The sequence below is a fragment of the Salvelinus namaycush genome, chromosome 42 (assembly GCF_016432855.1).
Source record: "Salvelinus namaycush isolate Seneca chromosome 42, SaNama_1.0, whole genome shotgun sequence".
NCBI lineage: Eukaryota > Metazoa > Chordata > Actinopteri > Salmoniformes > Salmonidae > Salvelinus > Salvelinus namaycush.
Window position 1 is genome coordinate 13,417,615 of NC_052348.1, and position 12,593 is coordinate 13,430,207.

At 41.4% G+C, this 12,593-nt stretch overlaps 1 protein-coding gene and 1 pseudogene across 1 annotated transcript; one reads left to right on the forward strand and one right to left on the reverse strand.

The window, feature by feature from the left end:
* The first annotated feature begins 2,150 nt into the window (after nucleotides 1-2,150).
* Nucleotides 2,151-6,554, forward strand: LOC120035080 (annotated as a pseudogene).
* Nucleotides 6,555-7,295: 741 nt separating this feature from the next.
* Nucleotides 7,296-11,643, reverse strand: LOC120035079 (mitochondrial uncoupling protein 2-like). Its single transcript, XM_038981849.1, has 7 exons — nucleotides 11,539-11,643; nucleotides 10,364-10,500; nucleotides 10,023-10,230; nucleotides 9,672-9,869; nucleotides 9,192-9,293; nucleotides 8,356-8,536; nucleotides 7,296-8,061 (listed from the first exon to the last, which is right to left on the reverse strand). Exons 2-7 carry the CDS (start codon nucleotides 10,487-10,489, stop codon nucleotides 7,947-7,949), a joined length of 930 nt encoding a protein of 309 aa, XP_038837777.1. The 5' UTR covers nucleotides 10,490-10,500; nucleotides 11,539-11,643; the 3' UTR covers nucleotides 7,296-7,946.
* Nucleotides 11,644-12,593: the final 950 nt, after the last annotated feature.

Here is a 12,593-nt window from a genome sequence, read left to right on the forward strand (position 1 = left end):
GACAATGACTTTAGTCTAGATTTCCAGGTCAAATTAATCTGATTCAGTATCTCCATGTGTTGTCCCCCCTGTCATGTCCCCAATCCTCACCGCCAAGACACTGTGTTATGGATCATTGCTCCCTGGGAAGTCCAACTATGACATCACCCTGTTGAAGTTGAAATGTAAAATGGTTAAGGTAAGGGTTATTGTAATGAACACGAGGGGAGACAGAGAGCTGGTTTCAAGCGCAGGGCGCAGCAGGTGTTTATTGTAAAGGGCCACAGTAGGAGGCAGGTAGCTGGGTCCAGGGGCAGGCAGAAGGTCATACACAAGGGGTCCAAAAGGGCAACAGTACAGGCAGGGAAAAGGCTAGTAACATAGTCCGGGAGATCAGGCAATAGGTTGATAACAGGAAATCCGATAGGCTAAAGTACAGGCAGGGAATAGGCAAAAGGCGTCGTTAGTGAGGCAGGCAAAAACTATCATACACAGGAGGAGTAAGTCACAGGGAAACCCAGTGCTCTGAAAGACATGTGTCAAAAAACAAACAATACCTCACAATGATGGGGTGCAAAGAACTGAACTAAATAGTGTGTTCCTCCTGCAGGCAGAGGAGGGTCGTTAGTGATTGGCACCACCTGGGCTCAGGGTATTTAAGCTGCTTCACTAACCACTTTTGTCTCTCTCTCTCTGCTCCTCCAGGTATGATCCTGTTTTGTTTGTTCCTTTGTAGTTTTACATAGTTTTAACTCAGTCATATTCACACACAGAAGTCTAGGACCAAAAGGCTCCTCAACAGCTTCTACCCCCAAGCCATAAGACTTCTGAACAATTAATAAAATTGCCACCGGACTATTTACATTGACCACCCCTCCCTTTTGTACACTGCTGCTACTCGTTGTTTATTATCTATGCATAGTCACTCCACCCCTATCTACATGTACAAATTATCTCAAATAACCTGTACCCCCACACACTGACTCAGTACCGGTACCCCCTGTATATAGGCTCGTTATTTGTATTCTTATTGTGTTACTTTTTATTCTTATTTTTTACTTTAGTCTATTTGGTAAATATTTTATTAACTCTTCTTGAACTGCACTATTGGTTAAGGGCTTAAGGGCTTGTACGTAAGCATTTCATGGTAAAGTCTACACTTGTTGTATTCGGCACATGTGACAAATAAAGTTGAATTTGATTGATGTGGTCAAATGTGCTATCGGAATCTATTGACATATATAGATACCATATAGATATAGATAAATATATAAAAATATATAATGTATAGATACATTATTGATTAAAATATATAGATAAATAGTTGAAGATACCTAGATTGATAAAGCTATATCATAGGTAAAGTAAAGTATCCATACATGCAATGTTTTTTTTTGCCAAAACATTAGTGTTTAAAAATGGGAGATTGACATGTCTAATTCCATACTTCAATCAAATATGAACACATTACTAATTCAAGGAATTTGTCTAGCTGTTACAATTAATACCTATGAACAGTGACCATGGTGGCTTTAGGAAGTATTTTCACCATACATCCTATGCAACATCCGCACCTTCGTGTGGCAAGTATAGGAAATGCAGCTATTATAATAGGTTAGTGCCCTGAAATTCAACTCTGGACCTCGAAGCCAATCCACTGTTGTTTTTCGTTGTTCCCCTCTCAACAGGGACTGATTTAGACCTGGGACACCAGATGGGTACAATTAATTAGCAGGTAAAGAAGTTTACTCCAAATGTTGTTGAGTTCCGTTTTGTTCTTAAATAGAAGTTGTAGTTCAGTCGTGTCACTCTTAAAAATAAAAATAAGCGTCTGGAAGAAGTTGGAAGGAACCCCACAAACTTCAGTTCACTTTAGAGCAGAATGTATCATTTATAGATGTGCAGCTTGTGCCAAACCCTTAGCAGACTATTCAGATTGAAATGGCAATACGTGGAAACCATACAATTAAAAGGAACTACAACTTCCGTTTAAGAACCCAACACTTGTATGTCACGTTGAAGAGCGTTTGGAGTACGCGGTTTCTGTTCTGTTGCAAAACATTTTGCAACATAATCTTCGTATTGAATACAACCCAGGATTCCACCAACTCACCATACCCCAACCCAACAGGTGGCGCCAAAGGTAAAGTGGTACACTTGTGCGTCGAGATCCTATTAATCAAAGAAGAGGTTAGCCAAAAGACTTGTCAACATCACTACCTCAGTGGACACATCTCTTTCAGTTTAATCTGAGGAATTTGGCATTGCTAAAGTAAATAACGCTCACCACTAGGTCTATTTCTTGCTATCTTCACTCAAATCAAGGAGAAATTGCTGACATAATCCACCTAATTACTCGAGGTAAATATTGACAACCTGTTGTGATTGTGTAGCTAAGCTAGCTAACGTTAGGTAGCTAGCTAACGCTTCAAAGCCAGGTATAGCTAACTGTTTATTAACATGTAAACTTTCTTTCTGGGGTTAATTATCTAAATCTCTAACTGCAAGTATTTCACAATCATTGCTTTGCTAGCAAGCTATCCGTTGAATGCTGTTCCAGGACAGTCAGTTTGTTTGTTATAGCTAGGCTAGTTAGTGTTGTACCGGTCAATGAAATTACTGTACATTTTTAGTACCCCAACAACTAACTTAGAAACCTGAAGCTACTGTGCTGAAGCTTTACGGTGGAGGCACAGTGGCTGAAATGAGACGATCTACTACGAGTTGACTAGCTAGCTGTTAGTTAGCAGCTAACTAGCTGCTAAACAAAAGACAAGCTGTCAGTCGGCTAACAAAAGCAGTTATTTTGCCAAGCAAAACCATTTGTGTAAATACACCTGTTAAAATAGGAGCTCAAATTACAATAGAGCCGTTCTGTTCATGTTGCAACGTGATCTCTCATTTCACCTCTACTCACTGGCAATCCTGGTTCAGCAGTGCCACAGCCTGCACCTGATTTCTAGGCTGTACTACTCACTAATTGGCTAAATGAATCACGCCTGGTCTCCTAACTAAGTAAATGACTGTCCTGGAACTGCATTCAACAGATGGCTTGCTAGCAAATCAATGATTGTGAAATACTTGCAGTTAGATTTAGATCATTTAGGATGGGGACACCGTGGAAAGTTACTGCTACGGTAACTTTCCAGTGATTGACTTGACATGACCAACTAGGCCTATCTGATGACATGCCATTTTAAGATTAGCTACGTATCAACCGTTCCTATTGAATAGGGGGTTTTGTACAGAGTAGCCAATGATTGTTTTTTGGGGAGGTCCTGCAGTACTTTAAAGACTGATAGCTTGAAGGTATCAATAGCTAACTCCTACTACAGAGACATTACCATCGCTGGAAGAAAAAAAAAATCAGCCATTAATTCCAATTGCACGGCGTACAACTAAAGGATAAATCGATAGGCTTGTCTGGAGTACACAGGAATCTTTTTGGGTGCTCATTTGTCAATGTCTCGAAGAAGAGGCACGGCTCGCCATTGCAGTCCTACCAGTATGTGTCTGGTTGACTCTTATGATTATGGTGTTATTCACTTGCCTTGTTGTATTTGGAACTCTTGCTGACATGTTGTGTTGTAGACCATGTTCGGCAGCATCTGGGGATACTTCTACACGTCCTTCCTTAGATACTGGCTGAAGTGGTTCATCAGACAGGTGACAGGGAAATGCGAGCTGCAAAGGATTTGTGCCGGCTACAAGCCTGGGGCGCCCAGGACAATGAAAGCAGGTGAGGTTACATTCTAGAGCTAAATAGTGTTCATTAGGGTAACAGAACATGTTTTAAAACGTTTTGTTACGGAAAAACAACAATTGGCGTCTCTAATTGGACAAGTCCAGATAGTCCTCCCCGTTTTGCCTCCATTCGACGCCCAATGAACACTACCCAACCCTTACGAAAAGCAAGTTGTCAGTTGTGCTATTCATTATCATTTTGAACTGTTTTTAACCTGTCATTTGATTTTTCTTCATTCAGAATACTCACTCAATAACTCCAAATCTAAGGTAAATGTTGGAAATCATTCCTTTCACTTGATTTTTACTGAAGCAGGAATGCATGGTTGACTAGTTATCATACAGACAACCACAATCAACTGTTACATTTAACCCACTTAAGAAATCCATTGATCAGTACCGCGACGGTTGTTATTCTTGTTATGTTAAGCACATTCTTATCAACAGTTCATGGGCATTTCCATGGTAACAGAGATATGCGGAGACTCTGATTTTTCACTTTAAAATGAATGGCAAACAAATACCAATGATTGCAAAGTTAAACAAACCATACAACTCTATGCACATGAATACTTTTAACAATTTCCACTGAATATTTTACAAAAACGCATTTAGTTGAACATTGCAGATGCAAAGTTTGTTAATAAAATGGCGGTTTGTGCTGTTGGTGTCGTCATTCACTTACCAAACCTTTGCATCTGCACTGTTGGAAGTCGTCGTTGTGCATAGTTGTATGGTTTTGCTTTACTTGCAAATATTCGTTTTGTTTGGCATCCATTTTAAAGGGGACAATGCTGAGTCTCAGCATCACTCTGTTACTATGGCATTTCCCCCATACATAGTCAAGGCAGTAGGTAATACATAATTGGTTGTTCCATCCTCTGACCTCATCGTGCGTGCTCATCGTGCGTGTTATGACAGCATAGTCTGTAGGAGAAGTACTAACACAAACTCTGAGCTATTACCATGGATGAGATAACTAATCACACCATCTCTCTCCTCTGTCCCTCTCTCTTCCTCTCTCCTTCCCTCTCTCCAGCTATTAAGAGCTGCTGTGGACGTGGAGGAGGATGGTTTGGAGAAGTATCTGGATCTTATCATGAGGGAAAGAATGTCAAAACGCAGAGGGATCCCACGTCAGTCTTGTTACCCTTTACTATTTTATATATATTATTTAATATGATATGTATTGATGACTAATGTGTGTGTCTCTTTGGTCCTAGGTTTAAGGTGAATCTGAAGCTGTGTCTCTTACAATAACGGGATACAGGAACTTATTCACGTCCGTGGAAGAGTTGAGGAAGGAGACTTTTGACTCGGATAAAGTCCAACACGAGGAAATGCTTTTGAAGGTACTGCGGCCGTTATTTTTTTTATGTCAATGACTAGCATGGAGCAATGGAGTGTTTCTGGATGAGATGGTTCAACATGAACTGTTTCACAACTTTTTATATCATCTCTATTTAAAGGTAAGTGTAAAGTATTAACAGGAATGGACTTGTCTGACTCTACAGTTATGGGACCTGTTGATGCCCGAGGTCAAACTGGAGTCCAGATTACCAAACAGTGGGGCGACATTGGTTTCCAAGGCGATGACCCAAGACTGACTTCCGAGGAATGGGCATGTTGGGCCTAACCAACCTTGTGTGAGTTATGCTGTCTGAATGACTGTCCAGTCCTTAACAATCTAACCTTGCTCATCAGTATTCTGAAAAGTTGTATATTTTTTTTCTCAAGTTAAGCTAGATTTCGTAACTTTTTTTAAATTCGTTATCTTGTTTATTACAGGTTCTTTAGTGAGAACTACACTGAAGAGGCTCGGCAAGTGCTGTCCCACGCAAGCCATCCCAAACTGGGGTAAGGATTACGTAATTGAACTCTGTTCTTTATATGTCAGCTATGGTTCTGTTGCATATTTCAGTATATTCACTTCATCTATCAATAGTTGTGTTTTATTTAGCTTGCCCAATTACTGGGTGGGTGGAGTTTACACATTTGAGACTTTTCCATTATTCCTGAAGTGAAACCTCTGCCCGCCTGGGCACCAAACAAGATAAAACAAGCACACCCAAAGTAAGCCTACTTTGACAACATTTATAGCCTTTTAATGATTATCATATGTGTGTCATGTTTCAGGTACTCCTATGCCATAGTGGGTATCAACCTGACGGAGATGGCGTACAGTTTACTGAAGAGTGGTGCTCTCAAACCCCACTTCTACAACACTGTGTCTGGGAGACCCCAACTGCAGCACCTCCATCAGCCTGTTCTGTAAGTGTATGCTAATCGCGCTCAACTCTGTTTGTCAGTAGCATAGGGGATAACTCCCTGCTTCAGGTTACCTAAACCCCTAACTCTGTCTTGGCCTCCCTGCTTTAGGTTACCTGGTGTACAAGTTTGATAAGTTCTGGGTGGAGGAGCAGCCCGAGAGCATCATGGAGTTCAACCACTACAGGGAAAAGTTCCACGACAATATCAAGATTCAACTACTGGACCCTGCCGTGGCCCTCACCATGACGGATAGTCCAAGAAGTAACTGACCAACCGACTGAACGGGTCTCGCTTGGACTTAATTGGGACCACCAGAACCTCGATACACTACAGCGTACTTCCAAATCTATAAGGGACATTTTGAGCTAGCTATCCCTTCGATCTTAGTTTAGACCCAATCTACACACCTTTTCTTTTTTTGTATAAATTAGTGACTTTAGTAGCTTTTAGAAATAAGTAAGACCAGGAGACTGGAATTCAACCCTCTGCCTCAAATAATGACCATTCCAATGCTTAAAATATTAAAAAAGGTGAAATAAAATAGTAGGGCACTAGTTCTATGTAGTTGATTGGCTGTGTACTTTTCAGTGGACATGGAAAGGAATTACACAATAGTTTTAGAGGAAATGGAGATTGGTGAATAATATTAACTTGCTGGTAACTAGGTTTGAATTTATTTAACGAAGTCAACAAGTGCCATCTCGCATGTATTCATAATAACTTTGCCTACTCATTCTCGCATTTGTCCTTCTTGCTCAGGAATCAAATATGTGTCCAGAGAGGGAATTTATATCGTAGTAGACTTAAAACTAAGGAATAATTTGTTTACCTAATGCTCAATGGTTGTACTACATACTCAGACACTGAAAGCTCTGTGCATGTTTTAATGCGTTTGAATTGATACCGTCATTGTTGTCAATACATTTCAATAGGTGGTGCTGAGATTACTGGTTATTACGCCGCCGCCTATTCCACACATTCGTACAATATTGTCTTTGTATGGTATTTTGTCTGTTATTTATAGGCTGTGGGCCCTGATTTTTTTTGAAGATGATTTTACATTTTGTAGACCCAGTATGGATCTTTGTAACGACTGACACATGCCCAGTGTTAATAAATTAAACTTCTAATGTGATGTTTTCGGATGAGTGTGTGATGACTGTCAGGCTGAGATTGAGATTAAATGGAGCGTGTAATGAACAATACAATGAACACAGACAAACAAAATAAGTATATAAAGTTCAATATATTGCAAATTACCAACATCTAATTATTAAACTATAACTTATTAAATGTTTTTTGGGGGAATGAAGGGAAACGGGGATACCTAGTCAGTTCCACAACTGAATGCATTCAACTGAAATGTGTCTTCCGCATTTAACCCAACCCCTCTAAATCAGAGCGTTGCGGAGGGGGCTGCCTTAACCGACATCCACGTCATCGGCGACCGGGGAGCAGTTCTTGTTGGGGCTTAAATTTAAGCACACAATACAAGGGAAGCCTTTTTCTACCCAGTCCTGGTAGCCTAGCAGTCGTTCCTAGAGTACTGTATCCTAACCCTAGTACACCTGATTTAAAGGAACGGCGGCTTGCTGATTAGTTCACATTTGGCAGGTGTGCTAAATACACTATAGAGAATGGCTAGAGGTCCCCAAGGACTGGTTTGAGACCGTAGGAGAAGTATAGGTCAAAATAAATAAAAATAGAGAAAATAAAACTATTCTCCAAGGTAGATGCACTTCAAATGCACTTTCATAACTCCTTTTTTAACAAAGGATTCCTCATTATTCATACATGCTGACAGTCGAACACATAAGAATCTTAACGTTATGGATCGTGGTCCATAGTATTCCTGTAGTCTACACTACATTGTTGGTCCAACTCAATATGGCTAGGGTTTGTGCGCTTGTCAATCCATCATTGCAAAGGGCTCTTTGCACGTAGGAATGAAGTTAACTTTTGTCCTCCATCTTCTTCTTTCCTACCATCATGACTCTCTTGAGCTGCTCAAACGACACAAACATCACAACGTTCCATGAGCCCAGCCTTAGAAATGAGGGCACAAATCTACAGGGAACAAGAGAGGACAAATGAAACATTAGTTGGCCTGTCTGGGAGAGACTTTCAACTAAAGATCCCTGCGAATGCTCCAAAGTTTTGCTTAGTAGAGTTCAGAGGTGGCTGCTGGGAGGAGCTATAGGAGGACGGGCTCATTGTAACGCTAGAATGTTATAAATGGAACGTAGTCAAATGTGGTTTAAATATGTTTGATTCCATTCAACATCCAACTGCCTTGTTCTATCAACAGACTGAAGGACACCGGTCTGTTTGTACAGTGTGTGTGACTGTCTGTGAGCTCACCCTTTGTAGAAGGCCGTGGGTCCCTCTTTGGTGGCCATGGTCCAGGCACAGTTGATGGCACTCTTATACTGGCCCGGCGGAGAGTTCATGTATCGTGTCTTCACCACGTCCACCGGAGAGGCAATGCAGGTGGTAACGAAGCCGGCGCCAAACGCAGAAGCAAAATGGCACGGGAGGTTATCTGTGGGAAAACGGTCATCACAAGCCCTTTTGAAACACTCACAAAGATATCAATGGGCACCTATTTTCAGTATGATTAACGATGTTAGATTTTGTGGATACCATGTTTGTAAAAGTTGACTAGCCAGCTAACTAATTCGACCAAAAAGTGCAATTCGTTTCAATAGCCTGTATTTCAAACTCAACTTGCTAGCAAGCTAGCAATGACCAGTGCTAATTTGTTTACATAGAAATAGAATGACAACATATTGCTATGGTGAATCCATTATGACACGTATAACTAATCATAGTTTAAAGATTGAACCTTAGATGAACTAGTTGATAAACACTGATGTATAACAGAAATGCTGACACTAAAGTTAATGTTCAAGTAGTGCCATGCAGATACACTGTACTGTATAAGGCCTCTGTCTCAAGGCCTGCAGGAAACCCATATCTCTGTTTTATACCGCTTTGTTGTGAAAGGTGCAATAAAAATCAATTAGATAAATGTTAGCTCCCTGTTATTCCATAGCTGGACAGAATATTATGTACCAATATGTATACTGTTATCAGGCTTTCAAGACACATGAAGGACAAAAGAGCGAGCGGGCATGTGGACTTCTGCCCAGTCAGCTGTCTCGCTGTGACTGTATGCACCAATAGCACCCACTCACCTGACAACAGGTTGTGCCTAAGAATGGCCTCCTTGATGAGGTCATAGGTCACAAGCTCTGTGCAGTTGACCAGAGCGTTCCTAGTGATGTTGGGTAGACAGCCTGGAGTGAACAAGAAGCAGGTCGGTTGGTTAATAACCCCAATAGTTATACCAGAATTAAACCACTAGTCTATCATTAGTAAAATGCCCTAGAAAACTCAACAACCTTCAAAGCCAAGCTTTATTTTCAGATGCACTCAAGTTCTGTCCTATGGGATCATCAACTTTGCAGCATCTGCTCCAATCAATATCTGTACACTCCTGACATTGGATGACAGTGACATACTGCCATAGACAACAATCTTTGGTCTTTTCTATGCAAACAGTTCCACTACGGACAAACACAATCAATGGGGCTCAAGGTTAGCAGCAACACAACCAATGGAGATTGGTGTTACTGGCAAATCAACCGATGGGGCCCAGGGTTGTACTGACTAACCTTTCCAGAGCCCGCGGATGCCCTCGTGGTTGAAAATGTGTTTGTAGGCCTGCATGGTGCCCGTGTAGCGACGAGCCACCCCGGTCAGGTTGACCTGGGCCTGGAAGCGGACTTTCACCACGTCAGTGGGCTGGGCGAAAGACACAGCCATGGCCCCTGTGGTGCAGCCGGCCATGATACGGATACCAATATTTGCAGCTGGGATAGGACAGGGGCAGAGGGGGTAAGAGGGTTTGTTAAGTAATGAAAGGATGATGATTGAGGTACTATATGATGCTTCTTCTCTTGGTACAAAATATGTAACATATCACAGATTATTATCTCCGATGAATAATTGTTATCCTAATTTACTGTCTGCTCCGCCAGAGTAGAAGTTTTTGACGTTGTCATAGAAGCCGATCCTGATGGAGGCAAAGCACATCTGTCTCTGTAAGCCTGCCACCAGACCGTTATACAGCGACCTGGGCCCCTCCGTCCGGATCATGGTACTGATTGTCCCAAACACCCCCCTGTAGCGAATGCCCTTGGTAGCTTCCGACGCCACCTTCTCTCCCTGAATCTGGGGTTCACAAGTGTCAGTGTTAACGGAGGTCCCCACAAGAATCAGTGTTACAGGAGGTGCCAGTAAAATTCAGTGTTACAGGAGGTCAGACTCAAGTCTTCAGGGCTGGAGGTGGACAGTGAACCATTACCTGGAGTCTGACTTTGGCTGTATCCAGGGGAAAGGTGACCAGGTCAGCGATGCAGGCCGCTGAGCCAGCACTCAGCAGCTTCACCCCCAGGGTAGGGGGTGTATCGGAGGGCTTCATTCCCACCATGGTCCCTGGTACTGCAGACAGTGAAAGAGGAAGAGGGAAGGATGTCAACACTGCCACATCTATTCTCTCTTACCATCCTTGGAATTTAGGAAAATGCTGTGCATACTTAGGAAATTGTTGGGTAAATATGCCGGTCAATTTGTTGATTCGTTCAAAAGTACAATAGCCTGTGCAGTGTGTAGACTATTGTTGTGGCAGGAGGGATTTTGTGATATTTGAAAAGACATTACATCATAATAACAACTGAACAGCATTGATTATAATAATCTATACAATCAACCAGATCAAATAAACATCAGTTATATATAGGGGTGGGTTGCACCAACATGGATTAACTCAAACTGGGTTTAATCAAGGTTTAAACTGGGTTAAATCAAGGTCCTTAACTGGGTTAAATCAAGGTTTAAGTATTAATCTTGTTGCACCACATTTTAAACCTAGTTTTAAATTAATCTTAGTTCAATTTAAACCTTCTTCTAAACTAAGTTTAATTTTGTTCTTAGTTTAAATCTTCTTGCTCCATTGTTTTAAAATCAAATTAAACTGTAGATAAGGGATTATTCTAAACTGCTCCGGCAGGAGGTTTAAATTGATAAAATGTCAGTGTATGTGCTTTATTATCAGTGTGATTAATGCTCTTGTGGATACCATGATTGCAAAAGTCAACTAGCCAGCTAACTAATTTGACCAAAAAGTATAGTTTTAATAGCCTGTATTTCAAACTTAATTGCTAGCTAGCTAGCTAGCAAACTAGCAATGACCAGTGCAAATTTGTTTCCATAGAAATAGAATGAGAACATATTGCTATGGTGAATCCATTATGACATGTGTAACTAATCATAGTTTAAAGATTGAACCTTAGATGAACTAATCCAGGTTTAAAATTAAATGGTGCAACACATCTCAAAAAGAAACCAAGATTTACAAAACCTATATTAGGTCTAATCAACAACAACAAAAACTTAAACCATGTTGGTCAAATCAAATCAAATTGTTTTGGTCACATACACATGGTTAGCAGATAACAGGTAATATCTGAGAGTACTTACATTGTTATTAATCCAGTGGATTAAATTCCGTTTGACTAGCTATTGGTTTACTGCAGGACGTGAGAGCCCAAACTACAGTCCCAGGGAGCCAGCCCTAACCCTGAACAAGGAGTTGTGCATCCTCGTATTTATTCGATTTTTTACTGACTTGCCACAGAGAGAGGCGTTACTGTGTACAGCAGCACGGGCCAAACCAAAGTCCACTCACTGTCAAGAAAGTCAACGTCCAAATCAACCCTACAGCAGCACACAGTTTCTAACATTTGTGAAAAACAACACATTTACCGGTACATTACGTTGTAACTACAATGCAACATTTAATGGGAATATTTCATTAATCCCAGTGCAATGTGGCAATATTCACCACTCATTGTGTAATGGTACCTTTTGGTACCTTTTGTCATAAACTCAGCAAAAAAAAAACGTCCTCTCACTGTCAACTGCATTTATTTTCAGCAAACTTAACATGTGTAAATATTTGTATGATCATAACAAGATTCAACAACTGAGACATAAACTGAACAAGTTCCACAGACATGTGACTAACATAAATGGAATAATGTGTCCCTGAACAAAAGGGGGGTCAAAATCAAAAGTAACAGTCAGTATCTAGTGTGGCCACCAGCTGCATTAAGTACTGCAGTGCATCTCCTCCTCATGGACTGCACCAGATTTACCAGTTCTTGCTGTGAGATGTTACCCCACTCTTCCACCAAGGCACCTGTAAGTTCCCGGACATTTCTGCGCGGAATGGCCCTAGCCCTCACCCTCCGATCCAACAGGTCCCAGACGTGCTCAATGGGATTGAGATCTGGGCTCTTTGCTGGCCATGGCAGAACCCTGACATTCCTGTCTTGCAGGAAATCACGCACAGAATGAGCAGTATGGCTGGTGAAATTGTCATGCTGGAGGGTCATGTCAGGATGAGCCTGCAGGAAGGGTACCACATGAGGGAGGAGGATGTTTTCCCTGTAACGCACAGCGTTGAGATCGCCTGCAATGACAACAAGCTCAGTCCGATGATGCTGTGACACACCGCCCCAGACCATGACAGA